Below are 19469 nucleotides of genomic sequence, written 5' to 3' on the forward strand. Positions count from 1 at the left end.
CGATCCCTTCCTCCCGTCACACAGTATATCTATACAGGACAACATCCGAGTCCAGCGCTCCCGCTCCCTTCCTCCCCTCACACAGTATATCTATACAGGACAACACGAGTCCAGCGCTCCCGCTCCCTTCCTCCCCTCACACAGTATATCTATACAGGACAACACGAGTCCAGCGCTCCCGCTCCCTTCCTCCCCTCACACAGTATATCTATACAGGACAACACGAGTCCAGCGCTCCCGCTCCCTTCCTCCCCTCACACAGTATATCTATACAGGACAACACGAGTCCAGCGCTCCCGATCCCTTCCTCCCCTCACACAGTATATCTATACAGGACAACACGAGTCCAGCGCTCCCGACCCCTTCCTCCCCTCACACAGTATATCTATACAGGACAACACGAGTCCAGCGCTCCCGCTCCCTTCCTCCCCTCACACAGTATATCTATACAGGACAACATCAGAGTCCAGCGCTCCCGATCCCTTCCTCCCCTCACACAGTATATCTATACAGGACAACACGATTCCAGCGCTCCCGATCCCTTCCTCCCCTCACACAGTATGTCTATACAGGACAACATCCGAGTCCAGCGCTCCCGATCCCTTCCTCCCCTCACACAGTATATCTATACAGGACAACATCCGAGTCCAGCGCTCCCGACCCCTTCCTCCCCTCACACAGAATATCTATACAGGACAACACGAGTCCATCGCTCCCGATCCCTTCCTCCCCTCACACAGTATATCTATACAGGACAACATCTGAGTCCAGCGCTCCCGATCCCTTCCTCCCCTCACACAGTATATCTATACAGGACAACACGAGTCCAGCGCTCCCGCTCCCTTCCTCCCCTCACACAGTATATCTATACAGGACAACACGAGTCCAGCGCTCCCGATCCCTTCCTCCCCTCACACAGTATATCTATACAGGACAACACGAGTCCAGCGATCCCGATCCCTTCCTCCCCTCACACAGTATATCTATACAGGACAACACGAGTCCAGCGCTCCCGATCCCTTCCTCCCCTCACACAGTATATCTATACAGGACAACACGAGTCCAGCGCTCCCGATCCCTTCCTCCCCTCACACAGTATGTCTATACAGGACAACACGAGTCCAGCGCTCCCGATCCCTTCCTCCCCTCACACAGTATATCTGTACAGGACAACACGAGTCCAGCGCTCCCGATCCCTTCCTCCCTTCACACAGTATATCTATACAGGACAACATCAGAGTCCAGCGCTCCCGATCCCTTCCTCCCCTCACACAGTATATCTATACAGAACAACACGAGTCCAGCGCTCCCGATCCCTTCCTCCCCTCACACAGTATATCTATACAGGACAACATCCGAGTCCAGCGCTCCCGCTCCCTTCCTCCCCTCACACAGTATATCTATACAGGACAACACGAGTCCAGCGCTCCCGATCCCTTCCTCCCCTCACACAGTATATCTATACAGGACAACACCCGAGTCCAGCGCTCCCGATCCCTTCCTCCCCTCACACAGTATATCTATACAGGACAACATCCGAGTCCAGCGCTCCCGCTCCCTTCCTCCCCTCACACAGTATATCTATACAGGACAACATCAGAGTCCAGCGCTCCCGCTCCCTTCCTCCCCTCACACAGTATATCTATACAGGACAACACGAGTCCAGCGCTCCCGATCTCTTCCTCCCCTCACACAGTATATCTATACAGGACAACACGAGTCCAGCGCTCCCGCTCCCTTCCTCCCCTCACACAGTATATCTATACAGGACAACATCCGAGTCCAGCGCTCCCGCTCCCTTCCTCCCCTCACACAGTATATCTATACAGGACAACATCCGAGTCCAGCGCTCCCGATCCCTTCCTCCCTTCACACAGTATATCTGTACAGGACAACACCCGAGTCCAGAGCTCCCGATCCCTTCCTCCCCTCACACAGTATATCTATACAGGACAACACGAGTCCAGAGCTCCCGATCCCTTCCTCCCCTCACACAGTATATCTATACAGGACAACACGAGTCCAGCGCTCCCGCTCCCTTCCTCCCCTCACACAGTATATCTATACAGGACAACACGAGCCCAGCGCTCCCGATCCCTTCCTCCCTTCACACAGTATATCTATACAGGACAACACCCGAGTCCAGCGCTCCCGATCCCTTCCTCCCTTCCCACAGTATATCTATACAGGACAGCACCCGAGTCCAGAGCTCCCGATCCCTTCCTCCCCTCACACAGTATATCTATACAGGACAACACGAGTCCAGCGCTCCCGCTCCCTTCCTCCCCTCACACAGTATATCTATACAGGACAACACGAGTCCAGCGCTCCCGATCCCTTCCTCCCCTCACACAGTATATCTATACAGGACAACACGAGTCCAGCGCTCCCGATCCCTTCCTCCACTCACACAGTATATCTATACAGGACAACACGAGTCCAGCGCTCCCGCTCCCTTCCTCCCCTCACACAGTATGTCTATACAGGACAACATCCGAGTCCAGCGCTCCCGATCCCTTCCTCCCCTCACACAGTATATCTATACAGGACAACACGAGTCCAGCGCTCCCGATCCCTTCCTCCCCTCACACAGTATATCTATACAGGACAACATCCGAGTCCAGCGCTCCCGATCCCTTCCTCCCCTCACACAGTATATCTATACAGGACAACACGAGTCCAGCGCTCCCGATCCCTTCCTCCCCTCACACAGTATATCTATACAGGACAACACCCGAGTCCAGCGCTCCCGATCCCTTCCTCCCCTCACACAGTATATCTATACAGGACAACATCCGAGTCCAGCGCTCCCGCTCCCTTCCTCCCCTCACACAGTATATCTATACAGGACAACATCAGAGTCCAGCGCTCCCGCTCCCTTCCTCCCCTCACACAGTATATCTATACAGGACAACACGAGTCCAGCGCTCCCGATCTCTTCCTCCCCTCACACAGTATATCTATACAGGACAACATCCGAGTCCAGCGCTCCCGCTCCCTTCCTCCCCTCATACAGTATATCTATACAGGACAACATCCGAGTCCAGCGCTCCCGATCCCTTTCTCCCCTCACACAGTATATCTATACAGGACAACACGAGTCCAGCGCTCCCGATCCCTTCCTCCCCCTCATACAGTATATCTATACAGGACAGCACGAGTCCAGCGCTCCCGATCCCTTCCTCCCCCTCACACAGTATATCTATACAGGACAGCATCTGAGTCCAGCGCTCCCGATCCCTTCTTCCCCTCACACAGTATATCTATACAGGACAGCACGAGTCCAGCGCTCCCGCTCCCTTCCTCCCCTCACACAGTATATCTATACAGGAAAACACGAGTCCAGCGCTCCCGATCCCTTCCTCCCCTCACACAGTATATCTATACAGGACAACACGAGTCCAGCGCTCCCGATCCCTTCCTCCCCTCACACAGTATATCTATACAGGATAACACGATTCCAGCGCTCCCGCTCCCTTCCTCCCCTCACACAGTATATCTATACAGGACAACACGAGTCCAGCGCTCCCGCTCCCTTCCTCCCCTCACACAGTATATCTATACAGGACAACACGAGTCCAGCGCTCCCGCTCCCTTCCTCCCCTCACACAGTATATCTATACAGGACAACACGAGTCCAGCGCTCCCGCTCCCTTCCTCCCCTCACACAGTATATCAATACAGGACAACATCCGAGTCCAGCGCTCCCGCTCCCTTCCTCCACTCACACAGTATATCTATACAGGACAACACGAGTCCAGCGCTCCCGATCCCTTCCTCCCCTCACACAGTATATCTATACAGGACAACATCCGAGTCCAGCGCTCCCGCTCCCTTCCTCCACTCACACAGTACATCTATACAGGACAACACGAGTCCAGCGCTCCCGATCCCTTCCTCCCCTCACACAGTATATCTATACAGGACAACACGAGTCCAGCGCTCCCGCTCCCTTCCTTCCCTCACACAGTATATCTATACAGGACAACACCCGAGTCCAGCGCTCCCGCTCCCTTCCTCCCCTCACACAGTATATCTATACAGGACAACACGAGTCCAGCGCTCCCGATCCCTTCCTCCCCTCACACAGTATATCTATACAGGACAACACGATTCCAGCGCTCCCGATCCCTTCCTCCCCTCACACAGTATATCTATACAGGACAACACAAGTCCAGCGCTCCCGCTCCCTTCCTCCCCTCACACAGTATATCTATACAGGACAACACGAGTCCAGCGCTCCCGCTCCCTTCCTCCCCTCACACAGTATATCTATACAGGACAACACGAGTCCAGCGCTCCCGATCCCTTCCTCCCCTCACACAGTATATCTATACAGGACAACACGAGTCCAGCGCTCCCGCTCCCTTCCTCCCCTCACACAGTATATCTATACAGGACAACACGAGCCCAGCGCTCCCGATCCCTTCCTCCCCTCACACAGTATATCTATACAGGACAACACGAGTCCAGCGCTCCCGATCCCTTCCTCCCCTCACACAGTATATATATACAGGACAACACGAGTCCAGCGCTCCCGATCCCTTCCTCCCCTCACACAGTATATCTATACAGGACAACACGAGTCCAGCGCTCCCGCTCCCTTCCTCCCCTCACACAGTATATCTATACAGGACAACACGAGTCCAGCGCTCCCGATCCCTTTCTCCCCTCACACAGTATATCTATACAGGACAACACGAGTCCAGCGCTCCCGATCCCTTCCTCCCCTCACACAGTATATCTATACAGGACAACACGAGTCCAGCGCTCCCGATCCCTTCCTCCCCTCACACAGTATATCTATACAGGACAACATCCGAGTACAGCGCTCCCGATCCCTTCCTCCCCTCACACAGTATATCTATACAGGACAACATGAGTCCAGCGCTCCCGATCCCTTCCTCCCCTCACACAGTATATCTATACAGGACAACACGAGCCCAGCGCTCCCGCTCCCTTCCTCCCCTCACACAGTATATCAATACAGGACAACATCCGAGTCCAGCGCTCCCGATCTCTTCCTCCCCTCACACAGTATATCTATACAGGACAACACGAGTCCAGCGCTCCCGATCCCTTCCTCCCCTCACACAGTATATCAATACAGGACAACATCCGAGTCCAGCGCTCCCGCTCCCTTCCTCCACTCACACAGTACATCTATACAGGACAACACGATTCCAGCGCTCCCGATCCCTTCCTCCCCTCACACAGTATATCTATACAGGACAACACGAGTCCAGCGCTCCCGATCCCTTCCTCCCCTCACACAGTATATCTATACAGGACAACACGAGTCCAGCGCTCCCGCTCCCTTCCTCCCCTCACACAGTATATCTATACAGGACAACACGAGTCCAGCGCTCCCGATCCCTTCCTCCCCTCACACAGTATATCTATACAGGACAACACGAGTCCAGCGCTCCCGATCCCTTCCTCCCCTCACACAGTATATCTATACAGGACAACACGAGTCCAGCGCTCCCGATCCCTTCCTCCCCTCACACAGTATATCTATACAGGACAACACGAGTCCAGCGCTCCCGCTCCCTTCCTCCCCTCACACAGTATATCTATACAGGACAACACGAGCCCAGCGCTCCCGATCCCTTCCTCCCCTCACACAGTATATCTATACAGGACAACACGAGTCCAGCGCTCCCGATCCCTTCCTCCCCTCACACAGTATATCTATACAGAACACGATTCCAGCGCTCCCGATCCCTTCCTCCCCTCACACAGTATATCTATACAGGACAACACGAGTCCAGCGCTCCCGCTTCCTTCCTCCCATCACACAGTATATCTATACAGGACAACACGAGTCCAGCGCTCCCGCTCCCTTCCTCCCCTCACACAGCATATCTATACAGGACAACACGAGTCCAGCGCTCCCGATCCCTTCCTCCCCTCACACAGTATATCTATACAGGACAACACGAGTCCAGCGCTCCCGATCCCTTCCTCCCCTCACACAGCATATCTATACAGGACAACACGAGTCCAGCGCTCCCGATCCCTTCCTCCCCTCACACAGTATATCTATACAGGACAACACGAGTCCAGCGCTCCCGACCCCTTCCTCCCCTCACACAGCATATCTATACAGGACAACACGAGTCCAGCGCTCCCGATCCCTTCCTCCCCTCACACAGCATATCTATACAGGACAACATCCGAGTCCAGCGCTCCCGATCCCTTCCTCCCCTCACACAGTATATCTATACAGGACAACACGAGTCCAGCGCTCCCGACCCCTTCCTCCCCTCACACAGTATATCTATACAGGACAACACGATTCCAGCGCTCCCGATCCCTTCCTCCCCTCACACAGTATGTCTATACAGGACAACATCCGAGTCCAGCGCTCCCGATCCCTTCCTCCCCTCACACAGTATATCTATACAGGACAACATCCGAGTCCAGCGCTCCCGACCCCTTCCTCCCCTCACACAGTATATCTATACAGGACAACACGAGTCCATCGCTCCCGATCCCTTCCTCCCCTCACACAGTATATCTATACAGGACAACACGAGTCCAGCGCTCCCGATCCCCTCCTCCCCTCACACAGTATATCTATACAGGACAACACGAGTCCAGCGCTCCCGATCCCTTCCTCCCCTCACACAGTATATCTATACAGGACAACACGAGTCCAGCGCTCCCGATCCCTTCCTCCACTCACACAGTATATCTATACAGGACAACATCCGAGTCCAGCGCTCCCGATCCCTTCCTCCACTCACACAGTATATCTATACAGGACAACACGAGTCCAGCGCTCCCGATCCCTTCCTCCCCTCACACAGTATATCTATACAGGACAACACGAGTCCAGCGCTCCCGATCCCTTCCTCCCCTCACACAGTATATCTATACAGGACAACACGAGTCCAGCGCTCCCGATCCCTTCCTCCCCTCACACAGTATATCTATACAGGACAACACGAGTCCAGCGCTCCCGATCCCTTTCTCCCCTCACACAGTATATCTATACAGGACAACACGAGTCCAGCGCTCCCGATCCCTTCCTCCCCTCACACAGTATATCTATACAGGACAACACGAGTCCAGCGCTCCCGATCCCTTCCTCCCCTCACACAGTATATCTATACAGGACAACATCCGAGTCCAGCGCTCCCGATCCCTTCCTCCCCTCACACAGTATATCTATACAGGACAACACCCGAGTCCAGCGCTCCCGATCCCTTCCTCCCCTCACACAGTATATCTATACAGGACAATATGAGTCCAGCGCTCCCGATCCCTTCCTCCCCTCACACAGTATATATATATATACAGGACAACACGAGTCAAGCGCTCCCGATCCCTTCCTCCCCTCACACAGTATATCTATACAGGACAACACGAGTCCAGCGCTCCCGCTCCCTTCCTCCCCTCACACAGTATATCTATACAGGACAACACGAGTCCAGCGCTCCCGATCCCTTTCTCCCCTCACACAGTATATCTATACAGGACAACACGAGTCCAGCGCTCCCGATCCCTTCCTCCCCTCACACAGTATATCTATACAGGACAACACGAGTCCAGCGCTCCCGATCCCTTCCTCCCCTCACACAGTATATCTATACAGGACAACATCCGAGTCCAGCGCTCCCGATCCCTTCCTCCCCTCACACAGTATATCTATACAGGACAACACGAGTCCAGCGCTCCCGCTCCCTTCCTCCCCTCACACAGTATATCTATACAGGACAGCATCCGAGTCCAGCGCTCCCGCTCCCTTCCTCCCCTCACACAGTATATCTATACAGGACAACATGAGTCCAGCGCTCCCGATCCCTTCCTCCCCTCACACAGTATATCTATACAGGACAACATGAGTCCAGCGCTACACTTTGCATGTATAAATAGAGGCGTCCCCCATTATCATCGCATGCCCTCAGGATTTGTCTGTGAGCCACGAGTTTATCCTGTGTGCCGGGGAACCTCTCACCTCACAGGCAGCCCCGGGGAACCTCTCACCTCACAGGCAGCCCCGGGGAACCTCTCACCTCACAGGCAGCCCCGGGGAACCTCTCACCTCACAGGCAGCCCCGGGGAACCTCTCACCTCACAGGCAGCCCCGGGGAACCTCTCACCTCACAGGCAGCCCCGGGGAACCTCTCACCTCACAGGCAGCATAGGGGAACCTCTCACCTCACAGGCAGCATAGGGGAACCTCTCACCTCACAGGTAGCATAGGGGAACCTCTCACCTCACAGGCAGCCCCGGGGAACCTCTCACCTCACAGACAGCACAGGGAACCTCTCACCTCACAGGCAGCACCGAGGAACCTCTCACCTCACAGGTAGCACAGGGATCGTTTCACCTCACAGGCAGCCCCGGGGAACCTCTCACCTCACAGGTAGTACAGGGGAACCTCTCACCTCACAGACAGCCCCGGGGAACCTCTCACCTCACAGGTAGCACAGGGGAAACTCACCTCACAGACAGCCCCGGGGAACCGCTCACCTCACAGGCAGCACCGAGGAACCTCTCACCTCACAGGTAGCACAGGGATCCTTTCACCTCACAGGCAGCCCCGGGGGAACCTCTCACCTCACAGGTAGTACAGGGGAACCTCACAGGCAGCCCCGGGGAACCTCTCACCTCACAGGCAGCACAGGGATCCTCTCACCTCACAGGCAGCACAGGGATCCTCTCACCTCACAGGCAGCCCCGGGGAACCTCTCACCTCACAGGCAGCCCCGGGGAACCTCTCACCTCACAGGTAGCACAGGGATCCTCTCACCTCACAGGCAGCCCCGGGGGAACCTCTCACCTCACAGGTAGTACAGGGGAACCTCACAGGCAGCCCCGGGGAACCTCTCACCTCACAGGCAGCACAGGGATCCTCTCACCTCACAGGCAGCCCCGGGGAACCTCTCACCTCACAGGCAGCCCCGGGGAACCTCTCACCTCACAGGTAGCACAGGGATCCTCTCACCTCACAGGCAGCCCCGGGGGAACCTCTCACCTCACAGGTAGCACAGGGATCCTCTCACCTCACAGGCAGCACAGGGAACCTCTCACCTCAGAACCTCTCACCTCACAGACAGCCCCGGGGAACCTCTCACCTCACAGGCAGCACCGAGGAACCTCTCACCTCACAGGTAGCACAGGGATCCTTTCACCTCACAGGCAGCACAGGGGAATCTCTCACCTCACAGGTAGTACAGGGGAAACTCTCACCTCACAGACAGCCCCGGGGAACCGCTCACCTCACAGGCAGCACCGAGGAACCTCTCACCTCACAGGTAGCACAGGGATCCTTTCACCTCACAGGCAGCACAGGGGAATCTCTCACCTCACAGGTAGTACAGGGGAACCTCTCACCTCACAGACAGCCCCGGGGAACCTCTCACCTCACAGCTGAGTGCAGGCTTCGTAGTACAGGGCACCGGGCAGCATGCTGGGATTTGTAGTCCCGGAGTCACAGCACTGATCCACATACAGCCATTAGTACTACAACTCCCGGCAGGAACCGCGGTACAGCGCTGTGACAGTTCCTCGGCGGGCGCGGTGCATGTCGGGAGATGTAGTTCCGGGAACAGAAGTTAGAGCCGCGCCAGAGAAGCCGGAACGACATTTCCCGGGATGCAGCGCGGCGCTGGACGCTGTGTGCAGGAAAGCGGCGTCCAGGGCGGGGAAGGAGTGACATTTGGCCGGAAGGGGCGGATCTAGGGAACTGTTTCCGGTGAATGGAGCCTCCCTGTGCAAATCCCATCAAGGTAACACTCAGGTAACACAATAACATCACAGTGCGGTGTAACCCTGTGTGTGCTGTCACAGTGCGGTGTAACCCTGTGTGTGCTGTCACAGTGCGGTGTAACTCTGTGTGTGCTGGAGCTGTGCGGTGTAACCCTGTGTGTGCTGGAGCTGTGCGGTGTAACCCTGTGTGTGCTGTCACAGTGCGGTGTAACCCTGTGTGTACTGTCACAGTGCGGTGTAACACTGTGTGTGCTGTCACAGTGCGGTGTAACCCTGTGTGTGCTGTCACAGTGCGGTGTAACCCTGTGTGTGCTGGAGCTGTGCGGTGTAACCCTGTGTGTGCTGTCACAGTGCGGTGTGTCCCTGTGTGTGCTGGAGCTGTGCGGTGTAACCCTGTGTAAGCTGTCACAGTGCGGTGTAACCCTGTGTGTGCTGGAGCTGTGCGGTGTAACCCTGTGTGTGCTGCCACAGTGTGGTGTAACACTGTGTGTGCTGGAGCTGTGCGGTGTAACCCTGTGTGTGCTGTCACAGTGCGGTGTAACCCTGTGTGTGCTGTCACAGTGCGGTGTAACCCTGTGTGTGCTGTCACTGTGCGGTGTAACCCTGTGTGTGCTGGAGCTGTGCGGTGTAACCCTGTGTGTGCTGTCACTGTGCGGTGTAACCCTGTGTGTGCTGTCACAGTGCGGTGTAACCCTGTGTGTGCTGTCACAGTGCGGTGTAACCCTGTGTGTGCTGGAGCTGTGCGGTGTAACCCTGTGTGTGCTGGAGCTGTGCGGTGTAACCCTGTGTGTGCTGTCACAGTGCGGTGTAACCCTGTGTGTGCTGTCACAGTGCGGTGTAACCCTGTGTGTGCTGTCACAGTGCGGTGTAACTCTGTGAGTGCTGTCACACTGCGGTGTAATCCTGTGTGTGCTGGAGCTGTGCGGTGTAACCCTGTGTGTGCTGTCACAGTGCGGTGTAACCCTGTGTGTGCTGGAGCTGTGCGGTGTAACCCTGTGTGTGCTGTCACAGTGCGGTGTAACTCTGTGAGTGCTGTCACACTGCGGTGTAACCCTGTGTGTGCTGTCACAGTGCGGTGTAACCCTGTGTGTGCTGTCACAGTGCGGTGTAACCCTGTGTGTGCTGTCACAGTGCGGTGTAACCCTGTGTGTGCTGGAGCTGTGCGGTGTAAACCTGTGTGTGCTGGAGCTGTGCGGTGTAACCCTGTGTGTGCTGTCACAGTGCGGTGTAACCCTGTGTGTGCTGTCACAGTGCGGTGTAACCCTGTGTGTGCTGTCACAGTGCGGTGTAACCCTGTGCGTGCTGTCACAGTGCGGTGTAACCCTGTGTGTGCTGGGGCTGTGCGGTGTAACCCTGTGTGTGCTGTCACAGTGCGGTGTACCCTGTGTGTGCTGGAGCTGTGCGGTGTAACCCTGTGTGTGCTGGCACAGTGCAGTGTAACCCTGTGTGTGCTGGAGCTGTGCGGTGTAACCCTGTGTGTGCTGTCACAGTGCGGTGTAACCCTGTGTGTGCTGTCACAGTGCGGTGTAACACTGTGTGTGCTGTCACAGTGCGGTGTAACCCTGTGTGTGCTGGAGCTGTGCGGTGTAACCCTGTGTGTGCTGTCACAGTGCGGTGTACCCTGTGTGTGTTGTCATAGTGCGGTGTAACCCTGTGTGTGCTGGAGCTGTGCGGTGTAACCCTGTGTGTGCTGTCACAGTGCGGTGTAACCCTGTGTGTGCTGTCACAGTGCGGTGTAACCCTGTGTGTGCTGTCACTGTGCGGTGTAACCCTGTGTGTGCTGGAGCTGTGCGGTGTAACCCTGTGTGTGCTGTCACAGTGCGGTGTAACCCTGTGTGTGCTGTCACAGTGCGGTGTAACCCTGTGTGTGCTGGAGCTGTGCGGTGTAACCCTGTGTGTGCTGTCACAGTGCGGTGTAACCCTGTGTGTGCTGTCACAGTGCGGTGTAACCCTGTGTGTGCTGGAGCTGTGCGGTGTAACCCTGTGTGTGCTGTCACAGTGCGGTGTAACCCTGTGTGTGCTGTCACAGTGCGGTGTAATCCTGTGTGTGCTGGAGCTGTGCGGTGTAACCCTGTGTGCGCTGGAGCTGTGCGGTGTAACCCTCTGTGTGCTGGAGCTGTGCGGTGTAACCCTGTGTGTGCAGGAGCTGTGCGGTGTAACCCTGTGTGTGCTGTCACAGTGCGGTGTAACCCTGTGTGTGCTGTCACAGTGCGGTGTAACCCTGTGTGTGCTGTCACTGTGCGGTGTAATCCTGTGTGTGCTGGAGCTGTGCGGTGTAACCCTGTGTGTGCTGTCACAGTGCGGTGTAACCCTGTGTGTGCTGGAGCTGTGCGGTGTAACCCTGTGTGTGCTGGAGCTGTGCGGTGTAACCCTGTGTGTGCTGGAGCTGTGCGGTGTAACCCTGTGTGTGCTGGAACAGAACGGTGTAACCCTGTGTGTGCTGGAGCTGTGCGGTGTAACCCTGCGTGTGCTGTCACAGTGCGGTGTAACCCTGTGTGTGCTGGAGCTGTGCGGTGTAACCCTGTGTGTGCTGGAGCTGTGCGGTGTAACCCTGTGTGTGCTGGAGCTGTGCGGTGTAACCCTGTGTGTGCTGTCACTGTGCGGTGTAACCCTGTGTGTGTGCTGTCACTGTGCGGTGTAACCCTGTGTGTGCTGTCACAGTGCGGTGTAACCCTGTGTGCGCTGGAGCTGTGCGGTGTAACCCTGTGTGTGCTGTCACAGTGCGGTGTAACCCTGTGTGCGCTGGAGCTGTGCGGTGTAACCCTGTGTGCGCTGGAGCTGTGCGGTGTAACCCTGTGTGTGCTGGAGCTGTGTGGTGTGACCCTGTGTGTGCTGTCACAGTGCGGTGTGACCCTGTGTGTGCTGTCACAGTGCGGTGTGACCCTGTGTGTGCTGTCACAGTGCGGTGTAACCCTGTGTGTGCTGTCACAGTGCGGTGTAACCCTGTGTGTGCTGGAGCTGTGCGGTGTAACCCTGTGTGTGCTGGAGCTGTGCGGTGTAACCCTGTGTGTGCTGTCACAGTGCGGTATAACCCTGTGTGTGCTGTCACAGTGCGGTGTAACCCTGTGTGTGCTGGAGCTGTGCGGTGTAAACCTGTGTGTGCTGGAGCTGTGCGGTGTAACCCTGTGTGTGCTGGAGCTGTGTGGTGTAACCCTGTGTGTGCTGTCACAGTGCGGTGTAACCCTGTGTGTGCTGTCACAGTGCGGTGTAACCCTGTGTGTGCTGTCACAGTGCGGTGTAACCCTGTGTGTGCTGTCACAGTGCGGTGTAACCCTGTGTGTGCTGGAGCTGTGCGGTGTAACCCTGTGTGTGCTGGAGCTGTGCGGTGTAACCCTGTGTGTGCGGTCACAGTGCGGTATAACCCTGTGTGTGCTGTCACAGTGCGGTGTAACCCTGTGTGTGCTGTCACAGTGCGCTGTAACCCTGTGTGTGCTGTCACAGTGCGGTGTAACCCTGTGTGTGCTGGAGCTGTGCGGTGTAACCCTGTGTGCGCTGGAGCTGTGCGGTGTAACCCTGTGTGTGCTGGAGCTGTGCGGTGTAACCCTGTGTGTGCTGTCACAGTGCGGTGTAACCCTGTGTGTGCTGTCACTGTGCGGTGTAATTCTGTGTGTGCTGTCACAGTGCGGTGTAACCCTGTGTGTGCTGTCACAGTGCGGTGTAACCCTGTGTGTGCTGTCACAATGCGGTGTAATTCTGTGTGTGCTGTCACAGTGCGGTGTAACCCTGTGTGTGCTGTCACAGTGCGGTGTAACCCTGTGTGTGCTGTCACAATGCGGTGTAATTCTGTGTGTGCTGTCACAATGCGGTGTAACCCTGTGTGTGCTGGAGCTGTGCGGTGTGACCCTGTGTGCGCTGGAGCTGTGCGGTGTAATCCTGTGTGTGCTGGAGCTGTGCGGTGTAACCCTGTGTGTGCTGTCACAGTGCGGTGTAACCCTGTGTGTGCTGGAACAGAGCGGTGTAACCCTGTGTGTGCTGTCACAGTGCGGTGTAACCCTGTGTGTGCTGTCACAGTGCGGTGTAACCCTGTGTGTGCTGGAGCTTTGCGGTGTAACCCTGTGTGTGCTGGAGCTGTGCGGTGTAACCCTGTGTGTGCTGGAGCTGTGCGGTGTAACCCTGTGTGTGCTGTCACAGTGCGGTATAACCCTGTGTGTGCTGTCACAGTGCGGTGTAACCCTGTGTGTGCTGGAGCTGTGCGGTGTAACCCTGTGTGTGCTGTCACAGTGCGGTATAACCCTGTGTGTGCTGTCACAGTGCGGTGTAACCCTGTGTGTGCTGGAGCTGTGCGGTGTAACCCTGTGTGTGCTGTCACTGTGCGGTGTAACCCTGTGTGTGCTGTCACTGTGCGGTGTAACCCTGTGTGTGTGCTGTCACAGTGCGGTGTAACCCTGTGTGTGTGCTGTCACAGTGCGGTGTAACCCTGTGTGTGCTGTCACTGTGCGGTGTGTCCCTGTGTGTGCTGTCACAGTGCGGTGTAACCCTGTGTGTGCTGTCACAGTGCGGTGTAACCCTGTGTGTGCTGTCACAGTGCGGTATAACCCTGTGTGTGCTGTCACAGTGCGGTGTAACCCTGTGTGTGCTGGAGCTGTGTGGTGTGACCCTGTGTGTGCTGTCACAGTGCGGTGTGACCCTGTGTGTGCTGTCACAGTGCGGTGTAACCCTGTGTGTGCTGTCACAGTGCGGTGTAACCCTGTGTGTGCTGGAGCTGTGCGGTGTAACCCTGTGTGTGCTGGAGCTGTGCGGTGTAACCCTGTGTGTGCTGTCACTGTGCGGTGTAACCCTGTGTGTGGTGGAGCTGTGCAGTGTAACCCTGTGTGTGGTGGAGCTGTGCGGTGTAACCCTGTGTGTGCTGTCACAGTGCGGTGTAATTCTGTGTGTGCTGTCACAGTGCGGTGTAACCCTGTGTGTGCTGTCACAGTGCGGTGTAACCCTGTGTGTGCTGGAGCTGTGCGGTGTAACCCTGTGTGTGCTGGAGCTGTGCGGTGTAACCCTGTGTGTGCTGTCACAGTGCGGTGTAACCCTGTGTGTGCTGTCACAATGCGGTGTAATTCTGTGTGTGCTGTCACAGTGCGGTGTAACCCTGTGTGTGCTGGAGCTGTGCGGTGTAACCCTGTGTGTGCTGTCACAGTGCGGTGTAACCCTGTGTGTGCTGTCACAATGCGGTGTAATTCTGTGTGTGCTGTCACAGTGCGGTGTAACCCTGTGTGTGCTGGAGCTGTGCGGTGTAACCCTGTGTGTGCTGTCACAGTGCGGTGTAACCCTGTGTGTGCTGTCACAGTGCGGTGTAACCCTGTGTGTGCTGGAGCTGTGCGGTGTAACCCTGTGTGTGCTGTCACAGTGCGGTGTAACCCTGTGTGTGCTGTCACAGTGCGGTGTAACCCTGTGTGTGCTGGAGCTGTGCGGTGTAACCCTGTGTGTGCTGTCACAGTGCGGTGTAACCCTGTGTGTGCTGTCACAGTGCGGTGTAACCCTGTGTGTGCTGTCACAGTGCGGTGTAACCCTGTGTGTGCTGGAGCTGTGCGGTGTAACCCTGTGTGTGCTGTCACTGTGCGGTGTAACCCTGTGTGTGCTGTCACTGTGCGGTGTAACCCTGTGTGTGCTGTCACAGTGCGGTGTAACCCTGTGTGTGCTGTCACAGTGCGGTGTAACCCTGTGTGTGCTGGAGCTGTGCGGTGTAACCCTGTGTGTGCTGGAGCTGTGCGGTGTAACCCTGTGTGTGGTGGAGCTGTGCGGTGTAACCCTGTGTGTGGTGGAGCTGTGCGGTGTAATTCTGTGTGTGCTGTCACAGTGCGGTGTAACCCTGTGTGTGCTGGAGCTGTGCGGTGTAACCCTGTGTGTGCTGGAGCTGTGCGGTGTAACCCTGTGTGTGCTGTCACAGTGCGGTGTAACCCTGTGTGTGCTGGAGCTGTGCGGTGTAACCCTGTGTGTGCTGGAGCTGTGCGGTGTAACCCTGTGTGTGCTGTCACAGTGCAGTGTAACCCTGTGTGTGCTGTCACAGTGCGGTGTAACCCTGTGTGTGCTGTCACAGTGCGGTGTAACCCTGTGTGTGCTGGAGCTGTGCGGTGTAACCCTGTGTGTGCTGTCACAGTGCGGTGTAACCCTGTGTGTGCTGGAGCTGTGCGGTGTAACCCTGTGTGTGCTGTCACAGTGCGGTGTAACCCTGTGTGTGCTGTCACAGTGCGGTGTAACCCTGTGTGTGCTGTCACAGTGCGGTGTAACCCTGTGTGTGCTGGAGCTGTGCGGTGTAACCCTGTGTGTGCTGGAGCTGTGCGGTGTAACCCTGCGTGTGCTGTCACAGTGCGGTGTAACCCTGCGTGTGCTGTCACAGTGCGGTGTAACCCTGTGTGTGCTATCACAGTGCGGTGTAACCCTGTGTGTGCTGGAGCTGTGCGGTGTAACCCTGTGTGTGCTGTCACAGTGCGGTGTAACCCTGTGTGTGCTGGAGCTTTGCGGTGTAACCCTGTGTGTGCTGGAGCTGTGCGGTGTAACCCTGTGTGTGCTGGAGCTGTGCGGTGTAACCCTGTGTGTGCTGGAGCTGTGCGGTGTAACCCTGTGTGTGCTGGAGCTGTGCGGTGTAACCCTGTGTGTGCTGTCACAGTGCGGTATAACCCTGTGTGTGCTGTCACAGTGCGGTGTAACCCTGTGTGTGCTGGAGCTGTGCGGTGTAACCCTGTGTGTGCTGTCACTGTGCGGTGTAACCCTGTGTGTGCTGGAGCTGTGTGGTGTAACCCTGTGTGTGCTGTCACAGTGCGGTATAACCCTGTGTGTGCTGTCACAGTGCGGTGTAACCCTGTGTGTGCTGGAGCTGTGTGGTGTGACCCTGTGTGTGCTGTCACAGTGCGGTGTGACCCTGTGTGTGCTGTCACAGTGCGGTGTGACCCTGTGTGTGCTGTCACAGTGCGGTGTAACCCTGTGTGTGCTGTCACAGTGCGGTGTAACCCTGTGTGTGCTGGAGCTGTGCGGTGTAAACCTGTGTGTGCTGTCACAGTGCGGTGTAACCCTGTGTGTGCTGTCACTGTGCGGTGTGTCCCTGTGTGTGCTGTCACAGTGCGGTGTAACCCTGTGTGTGCTGGAGCTGTGCGGTGTAACCCTGTGTGTGCTGTCACAGTGCGGTGTAACCCTGTGTGTGCTGTCACAGTGCGGTGTAACCCTGTGTGTGCTGTCACAGTGCGGTGTAGCCCTGTGTGTGCTGGAGCTGTGCGGTGTAACCCTGTGTGTGCTGTCACAGTGCGGTGTAACCCTGTGTGTGCTGTCACTGTGCGGTGTAACCCTGTGTGTGCTGGAGCTGTGCGGTGTAACCCTGTGTGTGCTGGAGCTGTGCGGTGTAACCCTATGTGTGCTGGAGCTGTGCGGTGTAACCCTGTGTGTGCTGGAGCTGTGCGGTGTAACCCTGTGTGTGCTGTCACAGAGCAGTGTAACCCTGTGTGTGTGCTGGAGCTGTGCGGTGTAACCCTGTGTGTGCTGGAGCTGTGCGGTGTAACCCTGTGTGTGCTGTCACAGTGCGGTGTAACCCTGTGTGTGTGCTGGAGCTGTGTGGTGTAACCCTGTGTGTGCTGGAGCTGTGCAACCCTGTGTGTGCTGGAGCTGTGCGGTGTAACCCTGTGTGTGCTGGAGCTGTGCGGTGTGACCCTGTGTGTGCTGTCACAGTGCGGTGTAACCCTGTGTGTGCAGGAGCTGTGCGGTGTAACCCTGTGTGTGCTATCACAGTGCGGTGTAACCCTGTGTGTGCTGGAGCTGTGCGGTGTAACCCTGTGTGTGCTGTCACAGTGCGGTGTAACCCTGTGTGTGCTATCACAGTGCGGTGTACCCTGTGTGTGCTGTCACAGTGTGGTGTAACCCTGTGTGTGCTGTCACAGTGCGCTGTAACCCTGTGTGTGCTGTCACAGTGCGGTGTAACCCTGTGTGTGCTGGAGCTGTGCGGTGTAACCCTGTGTGTGCTGGCACAGTGCGGTGTAACCCTGTGTGTGTGCTGTCACAGTGCGGTGTAACCCTGTGTATGCTGTCACAGTGCGGTGTAACCCTGTGTGTGCTGTCACAATGCGGTGTAACCCTGTGTGTGCTGGAGCTGTGCGGTGTAACCCTGTGCGTGCTGGCTCTGTGGCGGCAGAGTGCGGTGTGTCCCTGTGCGTGCTGGCTCTGTGGCGGCAGAGTGCGGTGTGTCCCTGTGCGTGCTGGCTCTGTGGCGGCAGAGTGCGGTGTGTCCCTGTGCGTGCTGGCTCTGTGGCGGCAGAGTGCGGTGTGTCCCTGTGCGTGCTGGCTGTGTGGTGGCAGAGTGTGGTGTGTCCCTGTGCGTGCTGGCTGTGTGGTGGCAGAGTGCGGTGTGTCCCTGTGCGTGCTGGTTCTGTGGCGGCACAGTGTGGTGTGTCCCTGTGCGTGTTGGCTCTGTGGCGGCAGAGTGCGGTGTGTGTCCCTGTGCGTGCTGGCTCTGGTGCGGCAGAGTGCTGTGTGTCCCTGTGCGTGCTGGCTATGTGGCGGCAGAGTGCGGTGTGTCCCTGTGCGTGCTGGCTCTGTGGCGGCAGAGTGCGGTGTGTCCCTGTGCGTGCTGGCTCTGGTGCGGCAGAGTGCGGTGTGTCCCTGTGCGTGCTGGCTCTGTGATGGCAGAGTGCGGTGTGTCCCTGTGCGTGCTGGCTCTGTGGCGGCAGAGTGCGGTGTGTCCCTGTGCGTGCTGGCTCTGTGGCGGCAGAGTGCGGTGTGTCCCTGTGCGTGCTGGCTCTGGTGCGGCAGAGTGCGGTGTGTCCCTGTGCGTGCTGGCTCTGTGATGGCAGAGTGCGGTGTGTCCCTGTGCGTGCTGGCTCTGTGGCGGCAGAGTGCGGTGTGTCCCTGTGCGTGCTGGCTCTGTGGCGGCAGAGTGCGGTGTGTCCCTGTGCGTGCTGGCTCTGTGGCGGCAGAGTGCGGTGTGTCCCTGTGCGTGCTGGCTCTGTGGCGGCAGAGTGCGGTGTGTCCCTGTGCGTGCTGGCTCTGGTGCGGCAGAGTGCGGTGTGTCCCTGTGCGTGCTGGCTCTGTGATGGCAGAGTGCGGTGTGTCCCTGTGCGTGCTGGCTCTGTGGCGGCAGAGTGCGGTGTGTCCCTGTGCGTGCTGGCTCTGGTGCGGCAGAGTGCGGTGTGTCCAAGTGCGTGCTGGCTCTGGTGCGGCAGAGTGCGGTGTGTCCCTGTGCGTGCTGGCTCTGTGGCGGCAGAGTGCGGTGTGTCCAAGTGCGTGCTGGCTCTGGTGCGGCAGAGTGCGGTGTGTCCCTGTGCGTGCTGGCTCTGGTGCGGCAGAGTGCGGTGTGTCCCTGTGCGTGCTGGCTCTGGTGCGGCAGAGTGCGGTGTGTCCAAGTGCGTGCTGGCTCTGGTGCGGCAGAGTGCAGTGTGTCCCTGTGCGTGCTGGCTCTGGTGCGGCAGAGTGCGGTGTGTCCCTGTGCGTGCTGGCTCTGTGATGGCAGAGTGCGATGTGTCCCTGTGCGTGCTGGCTCTGTGGCGGCAGAGTGCGGTGTGTCCCTGTGCGTGCTGGCTCTGGTGCGGCAGAGTGCGGTGTGTCCCTGTGCGTGCTGGCTCTGTGGCGGCAGAGTGTGGTGTGTCCCTGTATGTGCTGGCTCTGTGGCGGCAGAGTGCGGTGTGTCCCTGTGCGTGCTGGCTCTGTGGCGGCAGGATGCGGTGTGTCCCTGTGCGTGCTGGCTCTGGTGCGGCAGAGTGCGGTGTGTCCCTGTGCGTGCTGGCTCTGTGGCGGCAGAGTGCGGTGTGTCCAAGTGCGTGCTGGCTCTGTGGCGGCAG

General features: G+C 57.4%; 2 protein-coding genes across 14 annotated transcripts in view; one reads left to right on the top strand and one right to left on the bottom strand.

The window, feature by feature from the left end:
* The window catches only part of LOC134928692 (zinc finger protein 84-like), a 284461-nt gene extending 274935 nt beyond the window's left edge, over window positions 1-9526 (bottom strand). For 2 of the 4 annotated variants that reach the window (XM_063924696.1, XM_063924695.1), the window contains exon 1: window positions 9378-9526. In XM_063924696.1, coding sequence (XP_063780766.1) covers window positions 9378-9464 — 87 coding nt within the window. In that variant the 5' untranslated portion in view covers window positions 9465-9526. Of the gene's footprint in view, window positions 1-8399; window positions 8428-9348 lie in introns of those variants that run through there. The other 2 variants (XM_063924697.1, XM_063924698.1) reach the window with 2 other exon arrangements.
* Window positions 9527-9529: 3 nt separating this feature from the next.
* LOC134928693 (oocyte zinc finger protein XlCOF6.1-like) overlaps window positions 9530-19469 on the top strand; it is a 110265-nt gene continuing 100325 nt past the window's right edge. For 3 of the 10 annotated variants that reach the window (XM_063924706.1, XM_063924709.1, XM_063924707.1), the window contains exon 1: window positions 9530-9754. The gene's annotated coding sequence lies outside the window, so the exon portion shown is untranslated. The remainder of the gene's footprint in view (window positions 9755-19469) is intronic. The other 7 variants (XM_063924700.1, XM_063924704.1, XM_063924701.1 and 4 more) reach the window with 3 other exon arrangements.

This window comes from Pseudophryne corroboree, chromosome 5 (assembly GCF_028390025.1).
Source record: "Pseudophryne corroboree isolate aPseCor3 chromosome 5, aPseCor3.hap2, whole genome shotgun sequence".
NCBI lineage: Eukaryota > Metazoa > Chordata > Amphibia > Anura > Myobatrachidae > Pseudophryne > Pseudophryne corroboree.